Source organism: Heliangelus exortis, chromosome 28 (genome assembly GCF_036169615.1).
Source record: "Heliangelus exortis chromosome 28, bHelExo1.hap1, whole genome shotgun sequence".
Lineage (NCBI taxonomy): Eukaryota > Metazoa > Chordata > Aves > Apodiformes > Trochilidae > Heliangelus > Heliangelus exortis.
Window position 1 is genome coordinate 2,730,456 of NC_092449.1, and position 10,668 is coordinate 2,741,123.

The following is a 10,668-nucleotide window of genomic DNA, read 5'->3' on the forward strand; positions in this document are numbered from 1 at the left end:
GGGGAGAGCTTCTGGCTCTCTGCAACCCCCTGAGAGGAGGTTGGAGCCAGGGGGGGTTAGGCTCTGCTCCCAAGGAACAAGGGATGGGACAAGAGGAACTTTTGGCACAACTCAAGTGGTGCCAGGGGAAGTTTAGGTTGGAGCTGGGGAAGAATTTCTCCCTGGAAAGGGTTGTCAGGGCCTGGCCCAGGCTGCCCAGGGCAGGGCTGGAGTCCCCATCATCCCTGGAGGGGTTTCAGAGCCCTGGAGATGTGGGGATGAGGGACATGGGGTGGGGGTGGCATTGGCAGGGATGGGCTAAGAGCTGAAACTTGATCTGAAAGGTCTTTTCCAACCCAGTTCCATGCTTCTTGGCAGCAGTGCCTGTCCTGCTGGTGCTGAGTCCCAGCTGGGTGATGCTCGGCGTGTCCAGCTCAGCTGGTGGGGCCGATTTGATACCCCCAGGGCTGCTGGTGGGGTGAGGATGGGGACAGAGTGGGGTTCTCTGGCACGGGGTGGTAGCACAGCCCATCCTGAACTCAGTGTGAGGACCTGATGGGACCTCCTGCTGCTCTCAGAAGTGCTCAAGGGGTTGGGGCAGCTTGGGGAAGGGTCCCCCCTCTGTAGGATTTTAAGGGGTGGGCACCTACATCCCCCCCTGGAGTGGGAAACACTGTTTGGGGTGCAAATACAAGCCAGGGAGAAGAAACCCCTGGGCAGGCTGGGCTGGGAGGGGGGGTCAGGGAAGCTGCTGGTGGCTGGGGGGGGGGAGAGGGACAAGCTGTGCCCTGTCCCACATGTCCCCCCCCCTTGCTGGGGCTGTCCTTCAGCAAGGAATGGCCCAACTGTGTCCCCTCCCAACCACCCCCCTCTGGGCCAGGCAGCCTCCAGCACCACTTGAGCCCCCCCCCCCCCCCTCCATCATGGGGGGCAGAGCTGGGGCTCTGTGCCCCACTTCCCCCTCCAGTTGCTGCTGGTTGGGCAGAGGTGGGAGGGTGAAGCCTTCCTGGGCACTTTTCTGGGATGAATGTGCCTGAGAAAGGGGCACCTCCCAGGGGTGACAGCACCTTCCACGGGTGACAGCACCTCTATGGGGTGCAGAGAGCAGCTGGGGGGACACATAACATGTTGTCACAGGCTGTCACCCTCCTGTCACCCCTGCCTGGGGTGGAGGTGGACACAACCATCAGGATCTTGTCCAAGTCAGGGTGCTGGGGTGCAGCAGCTCCAACATCACTTCTAAGGAGTCCCTCATGGCTTGGGATGTGTTGACACTCACCCTGCACCCCATCTCCCCTTCCTTTGGGTGGGGGACATCCTTGGGGTGGCCCTGCTCCCCCTCACCCCCAGCTGCTGTGGGGACTGACAGAGGCTCTCCCGGCCACCGTTCCTGTACAATTCCCATTTATTATTTCCAGACCTCATTCCAGAGAAGTCCACTAACTCCTGAGCAACCTACTGGGCTCCCCCAGAGCCCTTGCAGCAGAAGCAACAAAATCTTTAGAAGAGGGAGATGGGGCGGGGAGGGAATGGGGGGGGGGAGGTTCCAAGTGCTTAGAGTTTCCAAAAACAAAAGGGGGGGTAAAAAAATTCAAGAGGAAAAAGAAAAAAACCAAAACCAAACCAACAAACCACCCACCCCCTCTGCCACCCCGTGCTGGGGGATGCTCCTGGTACCCGGGGAGGGGTCCCTGTCCCAGTTTGGTGGCAGGGGGCTGTGCAGTGCCCCCCTGCCCAGCTAGGGAGGACTCGGGGAAGGCTCAGGAGCAGTCCCCTGGGTGCTGGGGCCATCAGAGCTGGGAGTACAGGGAATTCTCCATCTCCGGCGTCAGCTTCGTGTGGAAGGAGGCGAGGCCCACCCCGAAATCTGGAGGGAGAACAAAGCCAGCAGTCAGCACAGCAGCCAAGCCCCTCGCACCCCACTTCCCATGGGGGGGCTGGCACCCAGTGAGGGGGTGCACGGAGAGCACACAGACCCCCACCCACCCCTCCACCCCCCCCGGAGTATCACTGGGGAGCCAGGAGCTGAAGGCCAGAGCCCACCCTCATTCCGGGGTGGAGGGACACAGGGTCTGTGTGCGAGCATCCCAGCAGCTGGGGTGTCCCCGTTGCTCCCGGGGCCGTACCCACATCCGTGTCGAGGCGGGGGGGCTGCGGGGGGTTCTTGCGGTGGTCCTCGATGTGCAGGGTCATCTCCTCCCGGGAGGCCGTGGAGAAGGGGCACTGCGTGCAGGTGTAGCGGCCCCGTGTGTGCTCCCACACGATGCGGCTGTTGGAGGGGTGCCCTGCAAAGAGGGGCGAGGAGGGAAGCACGGAGCTCATCCCCCCCCCTCCCTGCAGCCCCGAACCCCGACGTGGCCCACGGGGGTCCCCAGGACACCCCGCACCAGCAGGAGCCACGCAGGGTGGAGTGGGGCGGGCGGCCCCCGGTGCCGGCTGTGTCGCGGTGGGTGCCATGGGACTCGGACTGGACGGTGCTACGGGGGCAGGAGCCCAAAATGCACAGAGTTCCCCTTCCCCACGGGGAGAACCCCAAATCTGGGGAGCAGGGAGCGAGGCTCTGCCCCCACCTCCCCTTGCCTGTCACCTCTCTGCACCCCGCAGAGCAACGGGCAGTGGGGCCCGGATCATTCTCGGAGCTGGGGCCATCAGGGGGGCTCAAGCCCAAGCAGCTGTTGCAGCTCCTTCTCCTGCTGCTTCTGCTGGAGGAACCAGTCTGAGTGGTTCCTGAGGGGGGGCACAGCTGGTGACCCCCACCCCCCATTTCCAAGTCTATCTGGGCAGCATTCCCTCTCTGCACGGCTCCTCAAAACCAGGGAGCCTGCCCTCCCCCGGGGAGCATCACAGCCCCCCATAGGGCCTATCCCATCCCCTGTGGCCCCCCCCCTGCAACCCCCCCGCCCCCCCAGTGACAGAAAGCAGCCCCCAACCAAACTGTGCCAAACTAACCTGGAGTCACTCCTGAGCCAAAGCATGGGAGGAGTGGGCTGACACTCACACCTGCGGAGGGAATCGAGGGGCAAGACAAGCATTAGGTCTTCCCCTCCCTGGGAGGGGGGGACAGGGGGGGGCAGGCCTGGCCTGGCCCCCCCACCTTGCACCCCCAGCACGCCGGGGAGCAGCAGGGCCAGCAAAATTTGGAGGCTTGGTCATTTTCTTTTTGTTTTGTGGTTTTGGTTTTTTTTTTTGTTTGTTTGTTTGTTTTTTTTTTTGGTGGTTGCTGGTGCTTTTGCCAACGGAGCGGAGCATCCCTGTGGGGCGGGATGCAGGGTGGGGGGGCAGCGGAGGTGGGATGGGGGCTGCGGGGGCAGAGAGGAGGGGGGGGGACCACACACACGGGCCGGGAGGAGGGGGGATCCTTGGCTGGCTGGTGGCGGGTCCTCCTCGGGGAGCTGTTGGTCAAGGTGGGAGCAGAAGAAGTTTTGTTCGGAGGGCCCCACGCACTCACCTTGGCTTTTCTTCCAGACGGCGTTGGAGATGGGGGGGCCGTGGCCCGGCAGGTAGGGCCGCAGGCGGTGCTGAGCCGGGGGCTGGGCCAAGCCATAGGGTGAAGGGTGCACGTAGGAGAGGAACGGCCCTGGAACCGAGGAGGGGGGCGGCCCGGAGAACCGAGTCAAGGACGATGGCCCGAAAAGGTTGGGCTCCAGCAGAGGGAAGGGGTGGGGGGCCGGCGAGACCAGCGGCAGCGAGCCCGGCAGCTCGGGGAGGCCGGCGGGGGCCAGCGGGGCAGTGTCCACACCAGGGAGGATGGCTTCGTTCTCCGGGGAGCGGATAACCCTCGGGAGTTTGGGCAACCCCTCGGGTGGCTTGGCCGGGGGGTCTTTCTCCAGGGTGGAGGTAGCAGGCGGGGTGGGCTTGTCGGTTTTGGGAGGTGGGGGGGGGCTGCCGGCACTGTCGGAGCAGACGTGGAGGTGTTTGAAGAGGGAGCGGTGTGTCCGGAAACGCAGCAGGCAGTTCTCACACCTGTGGGGACAGAGGTGGCGTTAGAGGTGACGGTCCCCTCCGCGTCCCACCCCCTCCCCACCCCTGGGGTCTGCCAAGGTTGGAGCCCCCGTGCTTGGGGCTGTTGGGGAGCTGCTGGGTGCCCCCAGAGAGGACACGCCATGGGAGGTGGCTGCAGGGCAGGGGGGGGTGGCAGGGGATTGGGGACAGGGACCAGAGGAACTCACTTGAAGTAGCGGTTTGGTTTGTAGTGAACCTTCATGTGGGCCATGAGGTCCTGCATGCTGGGGAAGGTCTCTGTGCAGCCCAGTGTGGGGCACTGGAAGGTTTTGCCTGAGCAAAGAAGCGTTGGATCACAGACTGGTATGGACTGAAATATCCATATATCTATATTATGTATACTATACATATGTATATATATACATTATTAGTATATTATATATATATACGTATATACAGCTTGGTATGGATTGAAAGGGACCTTAAAGGACATCTCATTCCCATCCCCTGCCATGGGCAGGGACACCTCCCACCAGCCCAGGGTGCTCCAAGCCCCATCCAACCTGGGGCCTTCAACCTTTCCAGGGATGGGGCAGCCACAGCTTCTCTGGGCAACCTGGGCCAGGGGCTCAGCACCCTCACAGGGAAGAGCCAGCACCAGCCCAGCTGCAAAGCCCCTCAGGGCTGCCCCACCAGGAGGTCTCCAGCCCCTCCCAAACTCTCCCTACTCCCATCCGGTGCTGGGGACCATCTCCTGGAGGCTCAGACACCACCCCCAGCACTGCCTCAGCTTCAAGAGCCCACTCTGCCACCTCCCAGCCCCAAAAAAGGCCAGAATGGAGCCACACGGGGTGTCCTGGCCTTACCCTCGAGGGACTGCGTGGGTCTGTAGTGGACCTTCAGGTGGTCCATCAGCTCCTGCATGCTGGGGAAGGTCAGTTTGCAGCCGTAGCTTGAACACTGGTAGTGTTTCCCTGGAAGAAGACAAACCCGTTGGCTTTGTCCCTGCCCTGCTGTCACCTCCCTGGGCAGGGCTGGCCTTGGGCTCACCTGGGACAGTTCTGCGCTTCAGCGGCCGCAGGTCCTGGGCTGGGGTCCCTCCGCTCACTGGCATTGGGACACCAGGCAGAGCCACTTCACTGCAACCTGTGGGGAGAGGCTGTCGGGAGAAGGTACGGGCAGAGTAGGCAGCTCTGAGCCTCAGCCCCTGCCTGAACCACCTCCCTCTGCCCTTCAGGACATTGTGGGGGTCGAAGGGGCTCTGGTTTGGAAGCCAGGAGCAGGAGCCCTACAGGGGAGCCTGGGGACAGGAGGGTCTTTACTCCAGAAAAAGCTGCTGGTGTGAAGGCAAAGGCTGCCGGTGCCTTGAACACATGGGGTGATGCCCCATGGACACCCTCAGGGTGCTCCCAGACACCCCTCTTGGGTGGTATTTGGCCAAAGGGATCTCAAAGCAACAGGAGCAACAGCTTCTCTCCCTTGTGCTGCCCCAACTCCTCTCACCAGGGACTCACCTGCCCCCTCTCTGGTGTATTTACCCCCCAAGGAGAAGGTGGGCACAGCCTCGTCCTTCTCTGTCTTCATGGCCTGGCTGGTGCTGGGCTTGGGGTGAGGAACACGTCACCAATGGTGCCTTCTGCTGGTGCAAGGGTGAGAGGTTAAATAGCAGCATGGAGAGATGGTGACTGCCACCTCCTCACTGCCCCATGGCCCTGGGACCAACCCTCCAGCCCTGGGACCTCCTGTGCCAAGCTGGCAGGAGACCCCAGCTCCACCAGGGCTCTGCAGCATCTCCATGGGCTGGTCCTACACTATGCCCAGGGGCTTTGTGGGTGCCTCCCCTGTGGGGAGCAGCCACCAGAGCTGTCACCCTCCTTTCCCACTCCTCCCACCCAGGGGTGATCCATAAAACCCCCAAAATGTTGTTTCCCCCCCCCCCAAGCATCGCTAGACTCTTGCTTTCTGGTGAGGTCCAGCCCACAGCATCTGTAGCCAAAAATCCTCCAAAAAAGCCACAGAGCCCCCCCTCCTTGCATGGAGCTGCTGAAGTTGGGATGGCAGGAGCTGCTCCAGCCCCTTCAGATCCCAGCTGGGCTGGGGAGAGGTCTCGTTGGATGCTCCTCACCCCAGTTTCCAAAGGTTTTCCAGCCAAGAGGAGCAGCAGTTCCCACTGCAGATGGGTGTGGGGACATTCCCTTCACACCAACTGCATCAAACAATCCCCAAAATTCAATCAGTTGAGTTGCCCGGAGCCTCAGCATGAGGCTTCCACAGGGAAAGGCTCAACACCCAGCAGAAAGCATCTGACAGGTCCCTCAGTCTGGGAGATTTCTCAACAGTGTTTTAATGTCAAGGTTAAAAAGGGAGGAAAACAAATACTGTAATATCAGTAATCAATATTATATAAACTACATCAATAATAGTAATAACAGTTAAAAATAGCACTAATAATATGGATAATCCTAGTAATTATACTAATAATGCTAAGAATAGTATTACTACTAGTAGTAGTAGTAATAATAATACATAAAATTAGAGAGGGGGGAGAAAATCTGGGTGTGGTTATTTCTCCAGCCACCTCCAGGCTTTTGGCTTTGTCTGGGGGTTGTGCTGCTTTGGTTTTGTTATTATTTTGCAGCTCAGTGCTGTGGGATGTCCCCTGCACCAGGGCCATGGGCAGCTGGGGAGGGGGCACCCCCCAGGCAGGGGGTTTGGGGCAGCACCAAGGTTTGATCCTGTCCCGGGAAGAGAAATTCATCCCTGGCTGGAGGGGTTGGTTTGCTTGGTGAGTGAACACCAGGCAGGAACTTCATGGCAGCTTTGATGGAGCTTAATTTTATCAGGAGTTGGGGAGCAACAAAGTTTAAGTTGGAAAAAAAGTCTCAGAATTTGTTCTGAGGGATAAAGTATTACAGGGGTGCATCTTTGTCCTCAGACCCTTCAGCACTGCCATGGTTTGGTGGCTGCTCTTGAAGCCACAGAGCTTCAGAACATTGTCTTGTAGTGTCAGACCTTGCATCTGTAGCAAAACCACCACCACCAACCCCCCCAAATCCCCACTTCCCTGCTGGAAACACCAATTCTGGATCAATCTTGGATGTCACTGCCTGTCCCCAGGGCCTGTCCCCTGGGGACTGATGGCCTCACATGGCCTCTGATGAGGCCATAGGGGAGGAGGACACCTGCACCCACTGCACCAAGAGCTCAGCCAGGGCACAGGCAATAATTTTTCAAGTCAATTTTTCAGCAAATTGGGATGTTCTTCCTCAGCAGCATCACAGTTGGGCTGTCAGTTCCTGGTGCTCCAGGGTCAAACCCAGCAGCACCTTAAAATGTTCCAACCCATGCTGAAATCTCTTTCCTCTCCCTCTTGGATGCCACTCTCCTTTTCCCACTTGCAGGCCCAGAGATGTGTTTGGAGCTGATTCTTCCTGGGAAAAATGCCTCTTGAGTGGATCCTACCAGGCAGGTCCAGTGCCTGGACAGAGGTGGGTGCATTTTGTTGACACCAACACACCCAGACCTGGCTCATGGCCCCACCAACATCCTGCTGGAGCAAAGCTGCTCAACACAGATGGACTTCTGGCAGTGGACATGTCAGCAGCATAGAATTGGCTGGGTTGGAAGGGACCTCAGAGCTCATCAAGTCCAACCCTTGATCCACTCCCCCCGTGGTTCCCAGCCCATGGCACTGAGTGCCACATCCAGGCTCTTTTGAAATATCTCCAGGGATGGAGAATCCACCCCCTCCCTGGGCAGCCCATTCCAATGTCTGATCACCCTCTCCCTAAAGAAATTCTTTCTAATGTCCAACCTAAACCTCCCCTGGCACAGCTTGAGACCTCTTGTGCCCTCTTGTCTTGCTGAGAGTTGCCTGGGAAAAGAGCCCAACCCCCCCCTGGCTCCAACCTCCTTTCAGGGAGTTGTAGAGAGTGATGAGGTCTCCCCTGAGCCTCCTCTTCTCCAGCCTCACCACCTCCAGCTCCCTCAGCCTCTCCTCATAGGATCTCTGCTCGAGTCCCTTCACCAGCATCACCATATCCACAGTCCAGGCCTTGGTTTTTGGGAAGCTGGTGGCACCTGTTATCATTTTTCTCTCCTTTCTCACCTCCTGTGGGATGGTGTCTGGAACTTTTCAGTCTCCAGGACCTTCTGCTCTGCAACCCTGAGTAAGGCACTTTGACCCAGGTCCACTGACCTGCCACTGTCCCCATCCCCACTGACCCCAGGTGGCCACCAGAGGTGTGACCCCTCCCCACTGCAAACCCTGCCCTAGAAACCCCCATTCCCAAAGCTGCCACAAATTCAGTGTGGCTTTTTGCAGGGTTTTCCTGGTACAGGTTCAGTTTCCCTAAAAAGCATCAAACTCCCTTGCTCCAGCCCCTGTGCTGAACAGGGACCCCAAAAAAAATGCTTTGGGGGTGGGAGGGAGCACAGGGGGAGCAGGAGGGTTCCTCACCCAGAGCAGCCACCGGTGCTGAGCGAGTTAATAATTAATACAGCTCATCTCCCCCTAAACGAACCGGGGGGGGGGGGGTTATACGAATCTCCAATCACTTTTAAAACCCACCCGGGGAGGATAAAAGGGACAAACAATCCTATTTGAGCGTCTCCGCCCGGGCTGTAGCCTGGGGTTGCCGAGGTTTCCTGCAAAGCAGCTCCTCGGAGGAGGAGATGAGAGACAAAGGCTCTGAACAAGGGGCTCATGTGATGGCTCAGCCGGCGAGCGCTGAGCGGCTGGGAGGGAGGAAGCGGAGGCTGTGACAGCAGCGTTGTCCCCTGCCAGCGCTGGCTGTGACAGCAGCGTGGCCCCCACCAGCTCAGCCAGCCCCCCAGCCACCGTTCGTGGGCTTCAAATGCACGATGGACATGCAAACACACGCTGGAAAATTCTCCTGTTGCCTTCAGACATCACAGGGAGTCCTGTGAGGGTTGGTGGCAGGGGGAGAGAAGATTCTCTGGTCACCTCTGTCACCTGGCAGCCCCTGCCCAGCACAATGTGGGTGCCCTTACCCCAACTCGGGCTGGAGCAAAGCTGCTGTCTCTATGTTTTACCCTTCCACCTTGCTCTGAGGGCAGGCTCCCTGCTTTCCAACTCAAAATCTGTCTGGAGAACCCCACGGATCCAACCCAAACCCCATCCCAGCTGCCGGGTATCTAAGGGGGTGAGCACTGAGCTTCACGCTGTGCCACGTCCCCATGGTGGACGTGGGAGCAGCCCAGCCAAGACCCCTCAGTGATTCCTTGGGAAGCATCTCCCAGCCTTCCCAACAGAGCTATCTGGGGGTCCTGTCACCCCCTCGGCTTGGGTGCCATGCAGATGGGGACAAGCTGTGCTGCCACGTCCCTGCACCATCCTGGTGCCCTTTATCTGCTTGCCCACGGCCAGCTGATCCACAGGGCTACTCCAGCTCTTCATCTGGAAGAAAACCCCTCTGCTTCCAGGAGCCACCTGGGGAGGATGGACCTTCCCCCCGAAGCCCAAACAAAGCTCCTCCTGAGTGGGCAGCCCTGGCCATGGTCAAGTTCAGATGGTGGCCAAGGGGCAGGAGCCCCCTGGCTCCAGCAGCAGCAGAGAAGCTACCACAGCCCCCAGCCCCTGACAGCAACAAAACAGCTCCCACGGAGGGGAAGATGCAAGACCCTGGTGAGATTGTGGTGGGCACAGTCTCAGGGTCATGGTGCTCCCACGGGCCACACACACCTGCAAACACTGGGGACTAACAGCTGCTGTGGCTAGCAGCCCCTGTGCTATTAGCCCCTGTGGCTGACAGCCCCCCATGGCTAGCCCACTCATGGCTAGTGGTTTCTGCGGCTAGAAGCCCCCCATGGGTAATAATCCCGTGGCTGCTAGCCCGGGGGGGCAGTAACACTACCATGGCTAGCGGTTTCTGTGGCTAGTAGCCCCCCATAGATAATACACCCATGAGTGTAATAATACTACCCCTGAAGGTAGTACCACCGCCGTGGCTAGCACCCCTAATGGCTAGTGCTTTCTGTGGCTAGAAGCCGCCCATGGCTAATACAGCCATGGCTACCGGCCAGTGCGGGGTGTAGTGGCCCCGGTAACCGGGAGCCCCCCGTTAGCAGCTGGTAGCCCCCCAGAGGCGGGGCGGCTTTGCCTGGAGTCCTCCCCTCCGCCTCCGCAGCTCCCGGTGCCGGTGCTACCCTCCGGTGCCGGTCCATCCCCCGGTGCCGGTCCATCTCCCGACACCGGTACAACTCCCGGTGCCGGTAAACCCCCCCGGTGACGGTACAGCCTCCCCCCCGGTGCCGGTTCTCCCCTCCCCCGGTGCCGGTGCAGTCCCGATGCCAGCACACCCCTTCGCGGTGTCCCCCGGTGCTGTCCTCCCGCTCCCCCCTCCCGCACGTACCGGGGCTGCGGCGGGGCCGGCGCCGCCCGTAACGCGCATCAGCGGCGCCGCCACCGCGGGGCCATTTTCTGTGCGGAGCTGTCGCGAGAGCGGGGGAGAGGTTGGGGGGAGGGGGGGGGGAGCAGAGTTGGGGGGGGGGGAAGGAAGGAGCGATGCGGAAGGGGGGGCGGGGGCTGCGGGGGGGAGGGAGCGGGGGGAGGGGGAGCGGCTGGGCCCGGAGTCGCCGCGCCCTGGTGCCCCCCGCGTGTTTTTTCTGGGTGTTTTCTCTCCCCCCCCCCCCCCTTCCCCTCCCTCTTCCAAGCCATCCCTCCCTGTTTTCTTTCCTCTCCGGCAGCAGGAGCGCTGCGCATCCCAGGCTGGAGCATCCCGGAGC

The 10,668-nt window shown here is 60.2% G+C and overlaps 1 protein-coding gene across 3 annotated transcripts; it reads right to left on the bottom strand.

Annotated features, from left to right (window-relative positions):
* Positions 1 to 1,366: 1,366 nt before the first annotated feature.
* LOC139788192 (zinc finger protein 414-like) lies at positions 1,367 to 10,382 on the bottom strand. 3 transcript variants are annotated; one of them, XM_071727860.1, is made up of 9 exons: positions 10,296 to 10,382; positions 5,436 to 5,557; positions 4,972 to 5,067; positions 4,788 to 4,895; positions 4,149 to 4,254; positions 3,428 to 3,942; positions 2,929 to 2,979; positions 2,106 to 2,264; positions 1,367 to 1,846 (listed from the first exon to the last, which is right to left on the bottom strand). In XM_071727860.1, exons 2-9 carry the CDS (start codon positions 5,503 to 5,505, stop codon positions 1,770 to 1,772), a joined length of 1,182 nt encoding a protein of 393 aa, XP_071583961.1. In that variant the 5' UTR covers positions 5,506 to 5,557; positions 10,296 to 10,382; the 3' UTR covers positions 1,367 to 1,769. The 3 variants fall into 3 exon arrangements, with proteins under 3 accessions (XP_071583961.1, XP_071583964.1, XP_071583963.1); XM_071727863.1 differs by lacking the exon at positions 2,929 to 2,979; XM_071727862.1 differs by lacking the exon at positions 10,296 to 10,382 and having other exon boundaries at positions 5,436 to 5,796.
* Positions 10,383 to 10,668: the final 286 nt, after the last annotated feature.

Excerpts from the sequence above, each read along its gene's own strand:
- LOC139788192 (XM_071727860.1), bottom strand. The coding sequence starts at position 5,505 with ATGAAGACAGAGAAGGACGAGGCTGTGCCCACCTTCTCCTTGGGGGGT. Across the intron at positions 2,980-3,427 it reads CGTCTGGAAGAAAAGCCAAG|GTGTGAGTGTCAGCCCACTC; the intron begins GTGAGTGCGTGG and ends TTCCCTCCGCAG. Across the intron at positions 1,847-2,105 it reads CCGCCTCGACACGGATGTGG|ATTTCGGGGTGGGCCTCGCC; the intron begins GTACGGCCCCGG and ends TTCTCCCTCCAG.